General features: G+C 45.7%; 1 protein-coding gene across 10 annotated transcripts in view; it reads right to left on the reverse strand.

The window, feature by feature from the left end:
* The window catches only part of LOC112226735 (protein MON2 homolog), a 61,385-nt gene that overhangs the window by 5,987 nt on the left and 37,503 nt on the right, over window positions 1-17,895 (reverse strand). For 3 of the 10 annotated variants that reach the window (XM_024391717.2, XM_024391372.2, XM_024391288.2), the window contains 15 exons: window positions 16,229-16,339; window positions 15,600-15,775; window positions 14,948-15,110; window positions 14,395-14,688; window positions 13,933-14,131; window positions 13,062-13,711; window positions 12,530-12,673; window positions 11,174-11,191; window positions 10,266-10,394; window positions 9,156-9,346; window positions 8,871-8,931; window positions 8,644-8,767; window positions 6,388-6,595; window positions 3,030-3,065; window positions 518-600 (listed from right to left, as the gene is read on the reverse strand). In XM_024391717.2, coding sequence (XP_024247485.1) covers window positions 518-600; window positions 3,030-3,065; window positions 6,388-6,595; window positions 8,644-8,767; window positions 8,871-8,931; window positions 9,156-9,346; window positions 10,266-10,394; window positions 11,174-11,191; window positions 12,530-12,673; window positions 13,062-13,711; window positions 13,933-14,131; window positions 14,395-14,688; window positions 14,948-15,110; window positions 15,600-15,775; window positions 16,229-16,339 — 2,587 coding nt within the window. Of the gene's footprint in view, window positions 1-517; window positions 601-3,029; window positions 3,066-6,387; window positions 6,596-8,643; window positions 8,768-8,870; window positions 8,932-9,155; window positions 9,347-10,265; window positions 10,395-11,061; window positions 11,192-12,529; window positions 12,674-13,061; window positions 13,712-13,932; window positions 14,132-14,394; window positions 14,689-14,947; window positions 15,111-15,599; window positions 15,776-16,228; window positions 16,340-17,895 lie in introns of those variants that run through there. The other 7 variants (XM_024391542.2, XM_024391880.2, XM_024391798.2 and 4 more) reach the window with 4 other exon arrangements.

Consider the following 17,895-nt stretch of genomic DNA (forward strand, 5'->3'; position numbering starts at 1 on the left):
GGAGACAAACGATCTGGCCCTCAGATCCTCAAAAAGTAGTATTTAGTTAAATAGTTAACCTAATAGTTACCATTTTTTCACAAACTTTTTTTGACTCATCACATAAGCTGCCGCTACTGTTTATTATCTTTCATGTTGCCTAGTCACTTTATTCCTAGTTATGTGCATATCTACCTCAGTCACATTGTACATCGACTTGGTACTGGTAGCCAATTTATAGTTCATCATTGTGGATTTATTATTACGTGTTTTATTTTTCTATTTCCATATTTTCTTTCTCCCTGCATTGTTGGGAAGGGCCCACCATAAGTAAGCATGTCACTGTTAGTCTACACCTGTTGTTTACGAAGCATGTGACAAATAACATTTGATATGAACAAGTTGGGGGAAAATGCGCATGTTTTTATGCAGAATTTGGAATATTTGCACGAAAATCTGTCGCCTATTGGATGGAAACGGAGCTCGATATAGTAAAGAAAGTGTCAGTGTGTTTCCTAAGTTGTTGATTTCTACTCACCGTTTTCTGGCTGGGTCTTTTTAAGTGAGTCCATCAAAGTGCTGATAGCTTTTAAGACAAAGATGATTTCTGTCACTTGTTGCCTAAAAATAAAATAAAAGGATTGGAATAATTATACTTACATATTCATGTAGTGCATAAAAAAAGAACCAAACAAGGGGACATACAATGAGTACCAACCTTCAAATCTTCAAACAAATCATAGGTAAAACATTTTTTAAAATGAAAACCCCTTTTTGCAGCTGGAGGCATGAATATATACACTGAGTATACCGAATACCTTCCTAATATTGAGTTATACCCCCCCACTTTTGCCCTCAGAACAGCCTCAATTCATCAGGGAATGGACTCTACAAGGTGTCGAAAGCATTCCACAGGGATGCTGGCCCATGTTGACTCCAACGCTTCCCACACTTGTGTCAAGTTGGCTGGATGTCCTTAGGGTGGTGGACCATTCTTGATACACACAGGAAACTGTTGAGCGCGGAAAACCAGGCAGTGTTGCAGTTCTTGACACAAACCGATGCGTCTGGCACCTACTACCATACACCCTTCAAAGACACTTACAGTGGGGCAAAAAAGTATTTAGTCAGCCACCAATTGTGCAAGTTCTCCCACTTAAAAAGATGAGGCCTGTAATTTTCATCATAGGTACACTTCAACTATGACAGACAAAATGAGAGAAAAAAATCCAGAAAATCACATTGTAGGATTTCTAATGAATTTATTTGCAAATTATGGAGGAAAATAAACTTTTGTTATTGACCAAATACTTATCTCAATACTTCGTTATATACCCTTGGCAATGACAGAGGACAAACGTTTTCTATAAGTCTTCACAAGGTTTCACACACTGTTGCTGGTATTTTGGCCCATTCCTCCATACAGATATCCTCTAGAGCAGTGATGTTTTGGGGCTGTTGCTGGGCAACACGGAATTTCAACTTCCTCCAAAGATTTTCTATGGGGTTGAGATCTGGAGATTGGCTAGGCCACTCCAGGACCTTGAAATGCTTCTTATGAAGCCACTCCTTCGTTGCCCGGGCGGTGTGTTTGGGATCATTGTCATGCTGAAAGACCCAGCCACGTTTCATCTTCAATGCCCTTGCTGATGGAAGGAGGTTTTCACTCAAAATCTCACGATACATGGCCCCATTCATTCTTTCCTTTACACGGATCAGTCGTCCTGGTCCCTTTGCAGAAAAACAGCCCCAAAGCATGATGTTTCCACCCCCATGCTTCACAGTAGGTATGGTGTTCTTTGGATGCAACTCAGCATTCTTTGTCCTCCAAACACGACGAGTTGAGTTTTTACCAAAAAGTTATATTTTGGTTTCATCTGACCATATGACAATTCTCCCAATTCCATTCTCCCAATCTTCTTCTGGATCATCCAAATGCTCTCTAGCAAACTTCAGACGGGCCTGGACATGTACTGGCTTAAGCAGGGGGACACGTCTGGCACTGCAGGATTTGAGTCCCTGGCGGCGTAGTGTGTTACTGATGGTAGGCTTTGTTACTTTGGTCCCAGCTCTCTGCAGGTCATTCACTAGGTCCCCCCGTGTGGTTCTGGATTTTTGCTCACCGTTCTTGTGATCATTTTGACCCCACGGGGTGAGATCTTGCGTGGAGCCCCAGATCGAGGGAGATTATCAGTGGTCTTGTATGTCTTCCATTTCCTAATAATTGCTCCCACAGTTGATTTCTTCAAACCAAGCTGCTTACCTACTGCAGATTCAGTCTTCCCAGCCTGGTGCAGGTCTACAATTTTGTTTCTGGTGTCCTTTGACAGCTCTTTGGTCTTGGCCATAGTGGAGTTTGGAGTGTGACCTTTTGAGGTTGTGGACAGGTGTCTTTTATACTGATAACAAGTTCAAACAGGTGCCATTAATACAGGTAACGAGTGGAGGATAGAGGAGCCTCTTAAAGAAGAAGTTACAGGTCTGTGAGAGCCAGAAATCTTGCTTGTTTGTAGGTGACCAAATACTTATTTTCCACCATAATTTGCAAATAAATTCATAAAAAATCCTACAATGTGATTTTCTGGATTTTTTTCCCTCATTTTGTCTGTCATAGTTGAAGTGTACCTATGATGAAAATTACAGGCCTCTCATCTTTTTAAGTGGGAGAACTTGCACAATTGGTGGCTGACTAAATACTTTTTTGCCCCACTGTAAATATGTTGTCTTGCCCATTCACCCTCTGAATGGCACACATACACAATCCATGTCTCAAGTATTACAAATGTAACCTGTATCCTCCCCTTCAATTATATTGACTGAAGTGGATTGACATCAATAAAGGATCATAGCTTTCACCTGGATTCACCTGGTCAGTCTGTGTCATGGAAAGAGCAGGTATTCCTAATGTTTTGTATACTCACTGTATATAATTTGTATCAGTCTGTGTGGAATTCGCTCAGGGAATAGAGAAAAAACACATAGAAATGGAACAGAAGCAGTTTGAAAAAAGGTGTGTGTCTGAAGGATGCAAATGTAATTATGCTGTTAACCTGAGAAGTTGGCAATCAAGCTTCATCCTCTGTCCACTATGGAAGACAGTGAAAAGACTGTTACACTATGCCACCATGGTAAACAAACACATAACACATTCTAGGATGACAGTACACCTACCAGGGAATCTACCCCATACAGTGCCTTTGGAAAGTATTCAGAGCCCTTGAAGTTTTCCACATTTTGTTACATTACAACCTTTTTCTAAAATGGATAAAACATGTAAAAAAAAATTAAGCCCCACAATACCTCATGTCAAATTTTTGCAAACGTATTAAAAACAAAAAAAGAAATACCATGTACATAAGTATTCAGACCCTTCGTTATGATAATTGAAATTGAACTCCGGTGCATCCTGTTTCCATTGATCATCCTTGAGATGTTTCTACAACTTGATTGAAGTCCACCTGTGGTAAATTCAATTGATTGGACATGATTTGGAAAGGCACATACCTGTCTATATAAGGTCCCACAGTTGACAGTGCATGTCAAAGCAAAAACCAAGCCATGAGGTCAAAGGAATTGTCCGTAGGATTGTGTCAAGGCACAGATCTGGGGAAGGGTACCAAAAAATATCTGCAGCATTGAAGGTCCCCAAGAACACAGTGGCCTCCATCATTCTTAAATGGAAGAAGTTTGGAACCACCAATACTCTTCCTAGAGCTGGCCGCCCAGCCAAACTGAGCAATCAGGGGATAAGGGCCTCGGTCAGGGAAGTGACCAAGAACCCGATGGTCACTCTGACAGAGATCTAGAGTTCCTCTGTGGAGATGGGAGAACCTTCCAGAAGGACAACCATCTCTTTTATCTCTCAATAAAAGGCACATGACAGCCCGCTTGGAGATTGCCAAAAGGCACCTAAAGACTCTCAAACCATGAGAAACAAGATTACGTGATCTGAGAAAACCAAGATTAAACTCTTTGGCCTGAATTCCAAGCGTCATGTCTAGAGGGAACCTAGCATCATCCCTACAGTGAAGCATGGTGGTGGCAGCATCATGCTGTGGGAATGTTTTTCAGCTGCAGGGACTGAAAGACTAGTCAGGATCGAGGCAAAGATCAACAGAGCAGAGAGACAAGAAGCTCCCACGCTGAGGTCTGTTCAACGCTGGTCCGACCAATCTGATTCCACGCTCTAAGACTGCTTCCATCACGTGGACTGGGATATGTTTCGTATTGCATCAAACAACAACATTGACGAATACGCTGATTCGGTGAGCGAGTTCATTAGAACGTGCGTTGAAGATGTCGTTCCCATAGCAACAATTAAAACATTCCCAAACCAGAAACCGTGGATTGATGGCAGCATTCGCGTGAAACTGGAAGCACGAACCACTGCTTTTAATCAGGGCAAGGTGACCGGAAACATGACCGAATACAAACAGTGTAACTATTCCCTCCGTAAGGCAATCAAACAAGCTAAACGTCAGTATAGAGACAAAGTAGAATCGCAATTCAACGGCTCAGACACAAGAGGTATGTGGCAGGGTCTACAGTCAATCACGGATTACAAAAAGAAAACCAGCCCAGTCACGGCAACCAAAACATGCGGACTCTCCTTCACTGCAGCCGAGGTGAGGAAAACATTTAAACGTGTTAACCCTCGCAAGGCTGCAGGCCCAGACGGCATCCCCAGCCGCGCCCTCAGAGTATGCGCAGACCAGCTGGCTGGTGTGTTTACGGACATATTCAATCAATCCCTATCCCAGTCTGCTGTTCCCACATGCTTCAAGATGTGTTGTGTTCCTGTCTTTTGTTCCTGTTCCCAAGAAAGCTAAGGTAACTGAGCTAAACGACTACCGCCCGTAGCACTCACTTCCGTCATCATGAAGTGCTTTGAGAGACTAGTCAAGGACCATATCACCTCGACCCTACCTGACACCCTAGACCCACTCCAATTTGCTTACCGCCCAAATAGGTCCACAGACGATGCAATCTCAACCACACTGCACACTGCCCTAACCCATCTGGACAAGAGGAATACCTGTGAGAATGCTGTTCATTGACTACAGCTCAGCATTTAACACCATAGTACCCTCCAAACTCATCATCAAGCTCGAGACCCTGGGTCTCGACCCCGCCCTGTGCAACTGGGTACTGGACTTCCTGACGGGCCGCCCCCAGGTGGTGAGGGTAGGTAACAACATCTCCACCCCGCTGATCCTCAACACTGGGGCCCCACAAGGGTGCGTTCTGAGCCCTCTCCTGTACTCCCTGTTCACCCACAACTGCGTGGCCACGCACGCCTCCAACTCAATCATCAAGTCCTGAAAAACAGCTTCTATCTCAAGGCCATCCGACTGTTAAACAGCCACCACTAACATTGAGTGGCTGCTGCCAACACACTGACTCAACTCCAGCCACTTTAATAATGGGAATTGATGTAAAATATATCACTAGCCACTTTAAACAATGCTACTTAATATAATGTTTACATACCCTACATTATTTATCTCATTTGTATATACTGTACTCGATATCATCTACTGCATCTTTATATAATACATGTATCACTAGCCACTTTAAACTATGCCACTTTGTTTACATACTCATCTCATTTGTATATACTGTACTCGATATCATCCACTGCATCTTGCCTATGCCGCTCTGTACCATCACTCATTCATATATCTTTATGTACATATTCTTTATCCCTTTACACTTGTGTGTATATGGTAGTAGTTTTGGAATTGTTAGCTAGATTACTCGTTGGTTATTACTGCATTGTCGGAACTAGAAGCACAAGCAGATAAGATAATCTGCAGAGAAGAATGGGAGAAAATCCCCAAATACAGGTGTGCCAAGCTTGTAGCATCATACCCAAGAAGACCCGAGGCTGTAATTGCTGCCAAAGGTGCTTCAACAAAATACTAAATAAAGGGTTGGAATACTTATGTAAATGTGATTTTTTTTTAAATGCATATTTAATAAATTAGCAAACATTTCTAAAAAAAAGAAAAGTTTTTGCTTTGACAAGGACAAAAAATTATATTTAATCCATTTTAGAATAAGGCTGTAACCTAACAAAATGTGGGAAAAGTCAAGGGGTCTGAATACTTTCCGAAGGCACTGTATGAATACCAAGAGAACGAAAGAGAAAGGGGGAAAGAGAAAGGACGAGAGAGACTAGGTGGAAGAAAAATTATGAGACTAGAGGAATATGGATGGAGAAACTGATGCCAGTTCTCAGCTGAAGTACTTACCAGTGTAAGCACTCTCTTGTTAAAGTTGAATGCAAATTGTGTAAAAAGGTGCATAAAAGCACTAAATATGCTGCGTTTTGGTGCGTCTACTACAGGGGTCGTGGTCTCACCATCCCTGTTCTAGAAATCATTTTAGTGATGTAAGTGGACTCACCTGGGCAGTGGGCAGCGTCCACTCAGCCTCTCATCGTCCACGTAGCGCCTCAACACGTCTTGGGACCTCTTGAGGAGCACGGAGAGGGCCATGCGGGAGATGTAGCCCTCCTGGGGCGTGGACACCTTGTTACTGAAAGAGAACTGGAGCAGCGTCTCAAAACACACTTTGGAGAACTCCTCCCGCATCCGCACGTCTACCTCTGCCTCTGTGGAGGGAAATATGGTTGTATTTGCAAAGATTGTGATATGTGGTTGTCATACCTATTTGAATGCCCTTTTTGTAAGTCACTGTGATATAAGAGCATCTACTAAATAACTAGAATGAGAAACGTACAAAACATATAGTTTCAGAGGTGATGCTAGAAAATAGTTTTTTCTGTGTTTTTGATCAAATCAAATTTTATTTGTCACATGCTCCAAATACAACAGGTGTAGACCTTACCGTGAACTGCTGACTTACAAGCCCTTAACAAACATTATATACAGTGCCTTGTGAAAGTATTCGGCCCCCTTGAACTTTGCGACCTTTTGCCACATTTCAGGCTTCAAACATAAAGATATAAAACTGTATTTTTTTGTGAAGAATCAACAACAAGTGGGACACAATCATGAAGTGGAACGACATTTATTGGATATTTCAAACTTTTTTACCAAATCAAAAACTGAAAAATTGGGCGTGCAAAATTATTCAGCCCCTTTACTTTCAATGCATTAAACTCTCTCCAGAAGTTCAGTGAGGATCTCTGAATGATCCAATGTTGACCTAAATGACTAATGATGATAAATACAATCCACCTGTGTGTAATCAAGTCTCCGTATAAATGCACCTGCACTGTGATAGTCTCAGAGGTCCGTTAAAAGCGCAGAGAGCATCATGAAGAACAAGAAACACACCAGGCAGGTCCGAGATACTGTTGTGAAGAAGTTTAAAGCCGGATTTGGATACAAAAAGATTTCCCAAGCTTTAAACATCCCAAGGAGCACTGTGCAAGCGATAATATTGAAATGGAAGGAGTATCAGACCACTGCAAATCTACCAAGACCTGGCCGTCCCTCTAAACTTTCAGCTCATACGAGGAGAAGACTGATCAGAGATGCAGCCAAGAGGCCCATGATCACTCTGGATGAACTGCAGAGATCTACAGCTGAGGTGGGAGACTCTGTCCATAGGACAACAATCAGTCGTATATTGCACAAATCTGGCCTTTATGGAAGAGTGGCAAGAAGAAAGCCATTTCTTAAAGATATCCATAAAAAGTGTCGTTTAAAGTTTGCCACAAGCCACCTGGGAGACACACCAAACATGTGGAAGAAGGTGCTCTGGTCAGATGAAACCAAAATTGAACTTTTTGGCAACAATGCAAAACGTTTTGTTTGGCGTAAAAGCAACACAGCTCATCACCCTGAACACACCATCCCCACTGTCAAACATGGTGGTGGCAGCATCATGGTTTGGGCCTGCTTTTCTTCAGCAGGGACAGGGAAGATGGTTAAAATTGATGGGAAGATGGATGGAGCCAAATACAGGACCATTCTGGAAGAAAACCTGATGGAGTCTGAAAAAGACCTGAGACTGGGACGGAGATTTGTCTTCCAACAAGACAATGATCCAAAACATAAAGCAAAATCTACAATGGAATGGTTCAAAAATAAACATATCCAGGTGTTAGAATGGCCAAGTCAAAGTCCAGACCTGAATCCAATCGAGAATCTGTGGAAAGAACTGAAAACTGCTGTTCACAAATGCTCTCCATCCAACCTCACTGAGCTCGAGCTGTTTTGCAAGGAGGAATGGGAAAAAATTTCAGTCTCTCGATGTGCAAAACTGATAGAGACATACCCCAAGCGACTTACAGCTGTAATCGCAGCAAAAGGTGGCGCTACAAAGTATTAACTTAAGGGGGCTGAATAATTTTGCACGCCCAATTTTTCAGTTTTTGGTTTGTTAAAAAAGTTTGAAATATCCAATAACTGTCGTTCCACTTCATGATTGTGTCCCACTTGTTGTTGATTCTTCACAAAAAAATACAGTTTTATATCTTTATGTTTGAAGCCTGAAATGTGGCAAAAGGTCGCAAAGTTCAAGGGGGGCGAATACTTTCGCAAGGCACTGTACTATAGATTCATTAATAAAAGGAAAATCCAAAATGTTGAAATTATACATTGTGACCAACAGAAGTGTATGGACTATGTTAACATATCGTTAGGGGAAAAGCAAAAGGGACTGGAATAAGAGTTGGTGTTCTTTCCTTACCTGTGAATGAGGAGGACTGTGAGTGAATGGATCCTTTATTAAGCATGGCCATAATCTGGCCAACAAAGTCTTTGGGAATGAAGATGGCAAACGGCAAGATCTCTGTGCTGATCAACTGCACCACCTTCAGAGAGAGGACACACACAGACCTCAGAGATTGGCAGGTATGAAGGCAGTAATACCACATTTAAACCAATCTTTGAATTGTAAGTCGGTCAGGTCTTTACCTCAACATCAATGGCTTCATTCTTCTGGAACTCCTGGATGGACACATTGTCTGGAGGTGTGCTGTAAAACAGAAACAGAAACGCAATGAGCTTCAGCTTTATGGCTAATCAAGACCCAGTCCTCCATCCATTGTCAATACTGAATCAACGCCTGTTTCCCAGAATCTGAGGAACATTCAGGTGCGGTAAAAAAAATAAAACATAAATAAATTACATTTTAAGGTGCAATATGTAGAAATCGCTCCACGTATTTTTTACGAACTGTCTGAGAAAGGGTGTACCTACCTTTTGGTGAAAAGGAAGTCTTTGAAGGCATTGGCCAGCTCTGGCCACATAGTGTCAAACTTTCGAGAGGAGGCATGCTGACGGGCCACGGGCAGCCCGGTGGACAGCACCTTGAGCAGGGATGACACAGCTAGCTTCCACGTGCTCTCTGACGGACACCCATACTTTAGGCCCAGGGGCATCCGCAGGGTCTGTAGAGGAAGTAGAAAAATAGTGGGGTTGGAACACAATTGGAGTCTTCAATGTATGGACCAGCCTGGGTGACAGGTCTGCTAGTGGATTAGCTAACACCTAGGCTCGACTTCCAGGCTATTTCCTCAGGATCTATGGGGGAAAGGAGAAAGGGTAACGGGGAAATTAAGATCAAAGGTTAATATTTAGATGTAGTGTGATTGAGATAATGTGTAGCATATTCTCTGTAATGAGAAGGGAAGTGGCGTTGGAAACACAACGGGAGTCAACGTATGGACTTGCCTGGTGCTCGATCTGCTAGCGCAGGAGGGGAAAAAAACTATTCCTGATGGTCTTGTGTGTGTGACTCACTAATGACGCAGAGACCTGCAGGTATAACATCAATCACAGACACATCTAAACAATGATGGTCTTGAGCCATCGATGTCTATGCATTTTAGTCTCAAAACCAGGGAAAGAATAAGCAACGAAACAGAAACGGCTCCCTCTTTCCATACACAGCTGGCCTCCCAAAGGTTAGGATTTTATGGCTATGACCTCCGTTCTCAGGAGAGGGAGAGGAGGGTTGGTTTGAACCCATCCATAGAAAAACCCTAATGAGTTCGTAGCAGAGTAGTAGTTCAGGGCTTGTTGGGAAACAACTTGGTATGTCATTGACCCACAGGAAACAATAGAGGAACACCTGACAGCTTTGTAAAGAGATGTTGTTTCCCACGACAAAGAGCAGCTTGTTTATGACAGAAATACTAGTCACTGGAGTATGATAGACTAATGGGAGATATGAAAGATTTTTAGAATCTTTAAATTAGGGAGTAGTAGTTTCACAACCAGAACTAGGAGTTAAAGTTTCCGAGCAACTCCTTTTACATGAACACGTATAAACAAAATAACATGTCTTGGTGATGTTGGAGACAGCACCTTGATGATGTTCTGTAGGACTTTCTCATTGATGACAGCTTTGTGACAGGCTGTTTTATGGTAGAGGTCCACCACCACCTCCAGGGACCTCTCAGCAAAGGGCACGTAGTTTAAGGCAACCCATTCTGCCTGTACAGAGACACACAGAGAGACAGAGAGAGGGGGGGGGTTAACTAAAGCTGAAAACATCCCTCCATTCAAACACTAAGAGGAGCAAAGAACCATATAACTTGTTGTAGAACTACTGTACATGTGCAAATATGGACAGCATGACACAAACAGTCAGTAAGATAAGTGATAGGAGGATGGGACTTGATAGGTAGGTAGTAGATTCAGAGAGAGCGGCATATCCACTGGTTAGTCAGCCTCTTCAGGATTCCGTGATCATTTTCTTTTAGCAAAATCAACAATTCCCAGCATATGATTCGAGGCCTTGAAGATTTGACCAATCGTCGCACTATTTCCGCATAAAACAGTCAAACCATCGCAATATTATCACATAGAACTGATCCATGACGACAGAACACAAAGAGGGCTCGCAATTTCAACAATTCACCTGACATTTACCGCATAATGTCAACCAACTCTTTGACAGAATTGTTGCGACGAATCGGACAAAAACATCATTGCATATCGCCATGCAAAATGTCCAAATTGCAGCAGCAAAATCAAGAATTTGGGCCTGCAAATTTCACAAAAAATCCAAGCGAAATCCTGGAGGGACTGGTTAGTGACGGACAGAACAGATAGAGGTAGGTAGGTAACATGGAGTGGGATGATGTAGACAATGTCTTACCATGCATGTGGTGGGTGAAATGCCTCATCTACTGTAGTAGTGATGGGACCATTGAGCAGTAACACAGCTGAGTACAGTACTAAAGGAGGCTGAAGGGGGAGGTGGAACTCACCGGTGTAAACAGCTGGATCTAAAGGTTGATCCAGTGAGTAGATGGATAGTACGACAAAAACAGAACAACGAGAAGAAGGTTGGAGTTAACTTGTTTGCTGGTGCTATTATACCAACTTGTCACCACTGACCAATTGACTGACAGTGGCGATCATGTTTCTTAACGGTTTGATTGAACAACAAAACTGACTGACAGTATGAATGACTGACAGATCAAGTGACAGACAGACAGACTTGGAGCTTTTACTGGTGAGAGTAGCGATAGCATTAATTAGCATAGCTGATTCAGCCACCACCATGAAATCAAAACCACTCATCAATACAACATACTGCATCAGCAGCTGCTACACCAGATGATTTCATCAAAGACCAGACTGTTTGACAGGCTTTTTTTTATGTAAGTGTGAGAATACAAACAAGTGAGGATAACACTGAGATGAGATCCTAGCTTTGTTTTAAAGATTCCCTTCTGTTACAAACTCAGTGTGAACAAAGCAGGTGTCATCCAATAGCCTACTTAAAGAAAAAGGGTTGTACGAGTTAAGTGAATCTCACTTGTCCTTCAAAAGGGAAGAATTATGAACTTGGTCTGATACCTGCCGAAAGACGGAAAAGGGTCACCTGGGGCTAGCGTGCTGCCAGCCTGAGGGCCTAGCGTGCTGCCAGCCTGAGGGGCTAGCGTGCTCCCAGCCTGAGGGGCTAGCGTGCTCCCAGCCTGAGTGGCTAGCGTGCTCCCAGCCTGAGTGGCTAGCGTGCTGCCAGCCTGAGGGGCTAGCGTGCTGCCAGCCTGAGGGGCTAGCGTGCTGCCAGCCTGAGGGGCTAGCGTGCTGCCAGCCTGAGGGGCTAGCGTGCTGCCAGCCTGAGGGGCTAGCGTGCTCCCAGCCTGAGGGGCTAGCGTGCTCCCAGCCTGAGGGGCTAGCGTGCTGCCAGCCTGAGGGGCTAGCGTGCTCCCAGCCTGAGGGGCTAGCGTGCTCCCAGCCTGAGGGGCTAGCGTGCTCCCAGCCTGAGGGGCTAGCGTGCTCCCAGCCTGAGGGGCTGGTGGGAATGAGAGAGAGAAAGAAGAGAGATGGATTATGGCTGCTGATGCGGTTTAAAAGACCTAGCTGTGTGTCTTTTGATTAGAACAATGGGGGCGGGGCAAATGAGGACCAGCCAAAGGAAAGGGGAGGGGCTTAATTAATGTCACGAGACAACCATTTTCAGAAAGCCTGGAAAGAAACGATGACTGGGATAGAAAATGTTTCAACATTCCCATCAATGGAAAATATCTGAGGTATCGAGGAGGGAGAGAGAGACAGACTTGCACACAAAGCGTCAGAAAGACAATGGCAGAGAGAGAGAGATTATGATTCTTTACCTGGTTGTATTTAGCGTTGGCCACATGTTTGGTTTCCATCTTGCCGTACTGGGGGGGTTTGCAGGAGAACTCGACGAAGAGGAGCAGCTGTTCAAAGATGGCTGGGTACATGACCTGCAGGTTCTCTGGGCCCACACAGATGGCCTGCAGACAAAGTGACAGTAACCTCACTCAATACTGACCTCACTAGAACCAGGGAACCTCACTCACTACTGACCTCACTAGAACCAGGGATCTCACTCACTTACTGACCTCACTAGAACCAGGGAACCTCACTAACTACTAACTACCATCAGGCTAAACAAGGTTATGCTACACAGTCACATACTGTCCATTAGTAGGTCAGGAGAAAAGGAACAATGACCCTTTAAATCAATGTGCTAGTTTCCATAACAGAGGACAACAAAGGAATAGAAACCGTGTCCATCTAATAAAAAGGGAACTTTGAGAGCATTTAAGTGTGTGTGTGTGTGTGTGTGTGTGTGGGATTGGCTTTAAAAATGTAAAAATTTTTGTGCTGCGGCCCACCCACCTTCTGCAGCACATCGAGCGCGGTGAGCACAGCCTCCTGCAGGCTGGTGAGGACAGCCTCGGTGTAAGAGGGCAGGATGAAGGGCGAGGCATCACTGCTGATGGGTATGGAGACGGCCCCGTGGAGGATCACCCCCAGTTTCCTCAGGTCCTCCATGCTGAAGCCAGTCTTTATGTGCTGGTAGAGGGCAGGGAAGATCTGGACTAACGCTGTCAGGAAGGGCTGGCTGGGGACGAAGGAGGGTCTGTCTGTCCCCGTCCCGCCACTAGGGGGCCTCGTGCTGTCTGTGCCCGTCCGGTACCAGGTGTTCCACGCCGACCACCACAGCGCCGCATCCTCCAGTGCCGATTCCTCCCCTGGGGGAGGGGCCTGGAGTTCGGCGCCGTTGTAGCTCGTCAGCCTCTCCAGCATCGAGTCGGAGCGCAGCAGGGGTCTGCCGGGGCCCGGTGCGCTGAGGGGGTCGATGAGGACGGGGGGAACACCCATGGCAGCCAGAGCGTCGGTGGGCATGGCGGAGTCCTTGACGGGTGTGGCGATCTGGAGGATCTCCTGGAAGGACTTGAGCGCGGCCAGGGAAACCTCACTGTTCTTACTGAGGGCAGCAGACTGGATGTGGTCCAACAGAACCTCCCACGCCTTGAAGTAGTCACCTGTGGAGTGGACACAGAACCAGGTAAGAAGAGGAAAATAATGGGGCCTATTCATTAAATTAGTATTTTGCATATGCGTGGGGACAGGGCAATGAGGAGGAGGAGCACTGTCCATAAATCACTAATCTTCCTCCTCCTGTCATCGAGTATAGACATAAGAGATGAATGAAAAAAGCTTGAAATAAAAACACATGACCACACACAGACAGGGACACACACACCTAGCTGCTGCAGCAGGTATCTCCTGGTGTTGAAGATACGAGCCACCCCTGCCAGCGTCAGCACCCAGGTCTCCGCCCACTGTTTCTCAGCTGTGTCCCGTGAGTGGTGGATGAGGATGTTCCCGCCCCCCGACTCAATCTTTTCCTTATCGGCCGTAGTGGAAGACTTCCTCACACAGTCCAGCAAGTGGAACAGAACCTGGTTTTATGGACCGCCAGAGGGCAGATGACCAATAAGGTTGTTAAAATCATACTGGGAGGTTTCAAGTATTAGCAGCAGGACTTAATCACGTATGATCATGCTCAAATTGACAGATCCCAAACGTACAATCCTATTTGACCGCATGTTGTTTCCTTGATAGACGACGGCCAGTGACTGAATGATGGAATAGCTTCCAGTATGCAATAGGAGTCTACAGCCATGCATCATTCATGTGATTACTGTTAGTGACTAGACGGTACCTTCCAGACCACGATGTGCCAGGTGGGCTGCTGCAGCAGGGTGCCGTGGGCAGCGATGGTGGAGAACATGGTCTGACCGGCACTCTTCCTGACGGCGGGCCGGGGGTCCACACACAGCTGGCCCAGCTTGGCGTACAGACACAGCCACAGGCAGTCGAAGGGAGGGGCCGGGTGGAAGGGCCTGTTCAAGGGCTCACCCTTTTCCTGAGCCTGCTTCTGCAGCGCGGCCTCCTCCCTCTCTAGTTCCTGGGTGATGGCCTCGCCCCTCTGGAAGAAGTAGTCGGAGATGTTCCACTGTGGGGGAAAACAGGGGGAGGGAGAGAGGTTGACTGAAATCACTAGCAGACAGTCACTTTCAAAAATCATTGTTGAAATACTAGAAAAGTAATACCTTGGGGCAACGCAACAGCAATTATAACAGTATCAACAAACTCAATACTATATAGGATATAAAACAATATATGCCACATACTGCGGTCGTACCAGGAGTCCTATGGAGGTGAGGCTGATGTTGATTTAGGGTTAGCGTTAGTCATTGTGTGTTCAGTCTCACCAGGAGTCCTATGGAGGTGAGGCTGATGTTGAGCTCCTGGTTCTGGAGGCCAAAGCTGCCAGCTACGTCCACTACGATCTGGAGGCCCGCGCAAGGCATGGTGGGGAGGAAGTCAGTCACCACCAACTGCAGGCACTGGAAGGCTGTTCGGATCAATGACTCTCTGGGGTACAGGAGGAAATACAGCAGGCGAGATCAATTAAAGGTGCACTACGCAGAAATCACTCTGCCATTTCCTGGCTGCTAAAATAAATAAAATAGTTTGCCTCATTTCATTTTATGTGACAAAACAAGCAATGCATAGTGCAGAGAATCATTGTACCATCTAAACCACTGAAATATCTTCTTAAGAACACAAATTCTTATTTTCAGCTGTTTGAAGACGTACAAAACAAAAATTAAAAGACGCTCAAACAAAACTTAAGAACGGGAAACATAGCAATAGCACATATAGAACCGATCTACAGCTTCTTAGGCTTGCTTTCAATGAAAATGACAGATCTATAACTCACATTTGGTCGGGTCACCCAAAAAGTAACATTACCTCTAAGTGTTACTACTGCTAAAATAGTAAAGAACCACATCATCTCCGCACCGCTTCAACGTTATCCCTCTTCCCATCTATACTTTCATCCCTCCCTCGCTCTCTCACCCCTGGTCGTTGCGGATGGCCCCTATTACGCCCAGCACTAAGGGCCAGCCGGGCCCCAGACTGTCCCCTTGGCTCTGGAGGATCTGCAGCACGCTCTCCAGCTGCTTCTGACGGATGTCTGCATGGAGCACGTTGGACAGCTCCTTCAGCGGGTTCAACAACAGGAGCTGCAGCCTCTGACGGAGGGACAGAGGGCAACCAGTGAAGAACAAACACCATTGTAAATACAATCCATATTTACGTTTATTTAAATGTCTCCATTCCTTTGAAACTCTGTAATGTTTACTGTTTATTTCACACCTGTTTATTATCTATTTCACTTGCGTTGGCACTGTAAACATGTTTCCCATGCCAATAAATTAAAATGGAATTGACAGAGCGTGAGAGAGAGAGAGAGAGAGATGGGGACAGAGAGGAAGAAAGAGGGCAGGGAGTGGCCTTAAGATCTAAACATGCCAACTATGTGTGGGAGTGTTGGCATGGTGAAGCGGACTAATAGCTAGTCATCTAGCTATTATCACCTTCCATTGCATTGTAACAGTCTTCCAACTTCTAGACAGGAAATGTTCCAGCATCCCCTGTGTTTGGGTTACTGGGTGAAGATGAGAGAGATGGGGTAGTAGTAGTACCTGGTTCTGTGCCAGAGGGGGGTTGTGTTTGTAGGCCAGGCCAGCTTTGATTAGGGAGGTCACAGCCTCAGCCCCCCACTCTCTCATTCTGGCATTGGGGTGTTGGCAGACCTGCAGCAGGGAACAGAGGGTAGGCCCACACACACACACGAGCATGGAGAGGGAGATCAGACATCACACAAGCATGGAGAGGGAGATCAGACATCACACAAGCACGGGGAGGGAGATCAGACATCACACGGTACACGAGCACGGAGAGGGAGATCAGACATCACACGGTACACGAGCACGGAGAGGGAGATCAGACATCACACGGTACACAAGCACAGAGAGGGACATCAGACAGAGAGGGACATCAGACAGAGAGGGACATCAGACAGAGAGGGACATCAGACAGAGAGGGACATCAGACAGAGAGGGACATCAGACAGAGAGGGACATCAGACAGAGAGGGACATCAGACAGAGAGGGACATCAGACAGAGAGGGACATCAGACAGAGAGGGACATCAGACAGAGAGGGACATCAGACAGAGAGGGACATCACACGAGCATGGAGAGGGAGATCACACGAGCATGGAGAGGGAGATCACACGGTACACGAGCATGGAGAGGGAGATCACACGGTACACGAGCATGGAGAGGGAGATCACACGGTACACGAGCATGGAGAGGGAGATCACACGGTACACGAGCATGGAGAGGGAGATCACACGGTACACGAGCATGGAGAGGGAGATCACACGGTACACGAGCATGGAGAGGGAGATCACACGGTACACGAGCATGGAGAGGGAGATCACACGGTACACGAGCATGGAGAGGGAGATCACACGGTACACGAGCATGGAGAGGGAGATCACACGGTACACGAGCATGGAGAGGGAGATCACACGGTACACGAGCATGGAGAGGGAGATCACACGGTACACGAGCATGGAGAGGGAGATCACACGGTACACAAGCATGGAGAGGGAGATCACACGATACACGAGCATGGAGAGGGAGATCACACGGTACACGAGCATGGAGAGGGAGATCACACGGTACACGAGCATGGAGAGGGAGATCACACGGTACACAAGCATGGAGAGGGAGATCACACGGTACACGAGCATGGAGAGGGAGATCACACGGTACACGAGCATGGAGAGGGAGAAAGAGGAAGGGGGGGTAGAGAGAGAGCGAAAGGGATCTGGGTCAGGGCTGTTCAAACAGTATGTCCACCCGGTGGTTAAAACACTATGCCTGTGATGAATGAAATAATGTCCTTCCATTTGACAGACAGATAATCATGAACGCTGTGGTGAGATCAGCTGGCTTTCAACGAGTTGCATTGTTGCTCATTACACTATTCCCCTGGACAGCTACACCAACAGTGATTAAGACGCCATATTAGCACCATCCTTTACACCCCACAAGCGTCTGTTATCTACACGTTGCCCAACATGAAACAAGTATGTGACTTGTCTAGAAAGGCTGGCATATCATTACAGCTGATGTATATATTCAGATGTCTGTATAGCAGTGGTCACCAACTGGTCCATCTCCAAGGCATTCCTAATCAATCACCAAACATTTCTGTACAAAACCCAATGATAAAGCCTTGAGTTCCTATTATTTATTGTTTCGCACTGTTGACGGTAGGTGCACTTGATTCAGTAGCCC

This window comes from Oncorhynchus tshawytscha, linkage group LG01 (assembly GCF_018296145.1).
Source record: "Oncorhynchus tshawytscha isolate Ot180627B linkage group LG01, Otsh_v2.0, whole genome shotgun sequence".
NCBI lineage: Eukaryota > Metazoa > Chordata > Actinopteri > Salmoniformes > Salmonidae > Oncorhynchus > Oncorhynchus tshawytscha.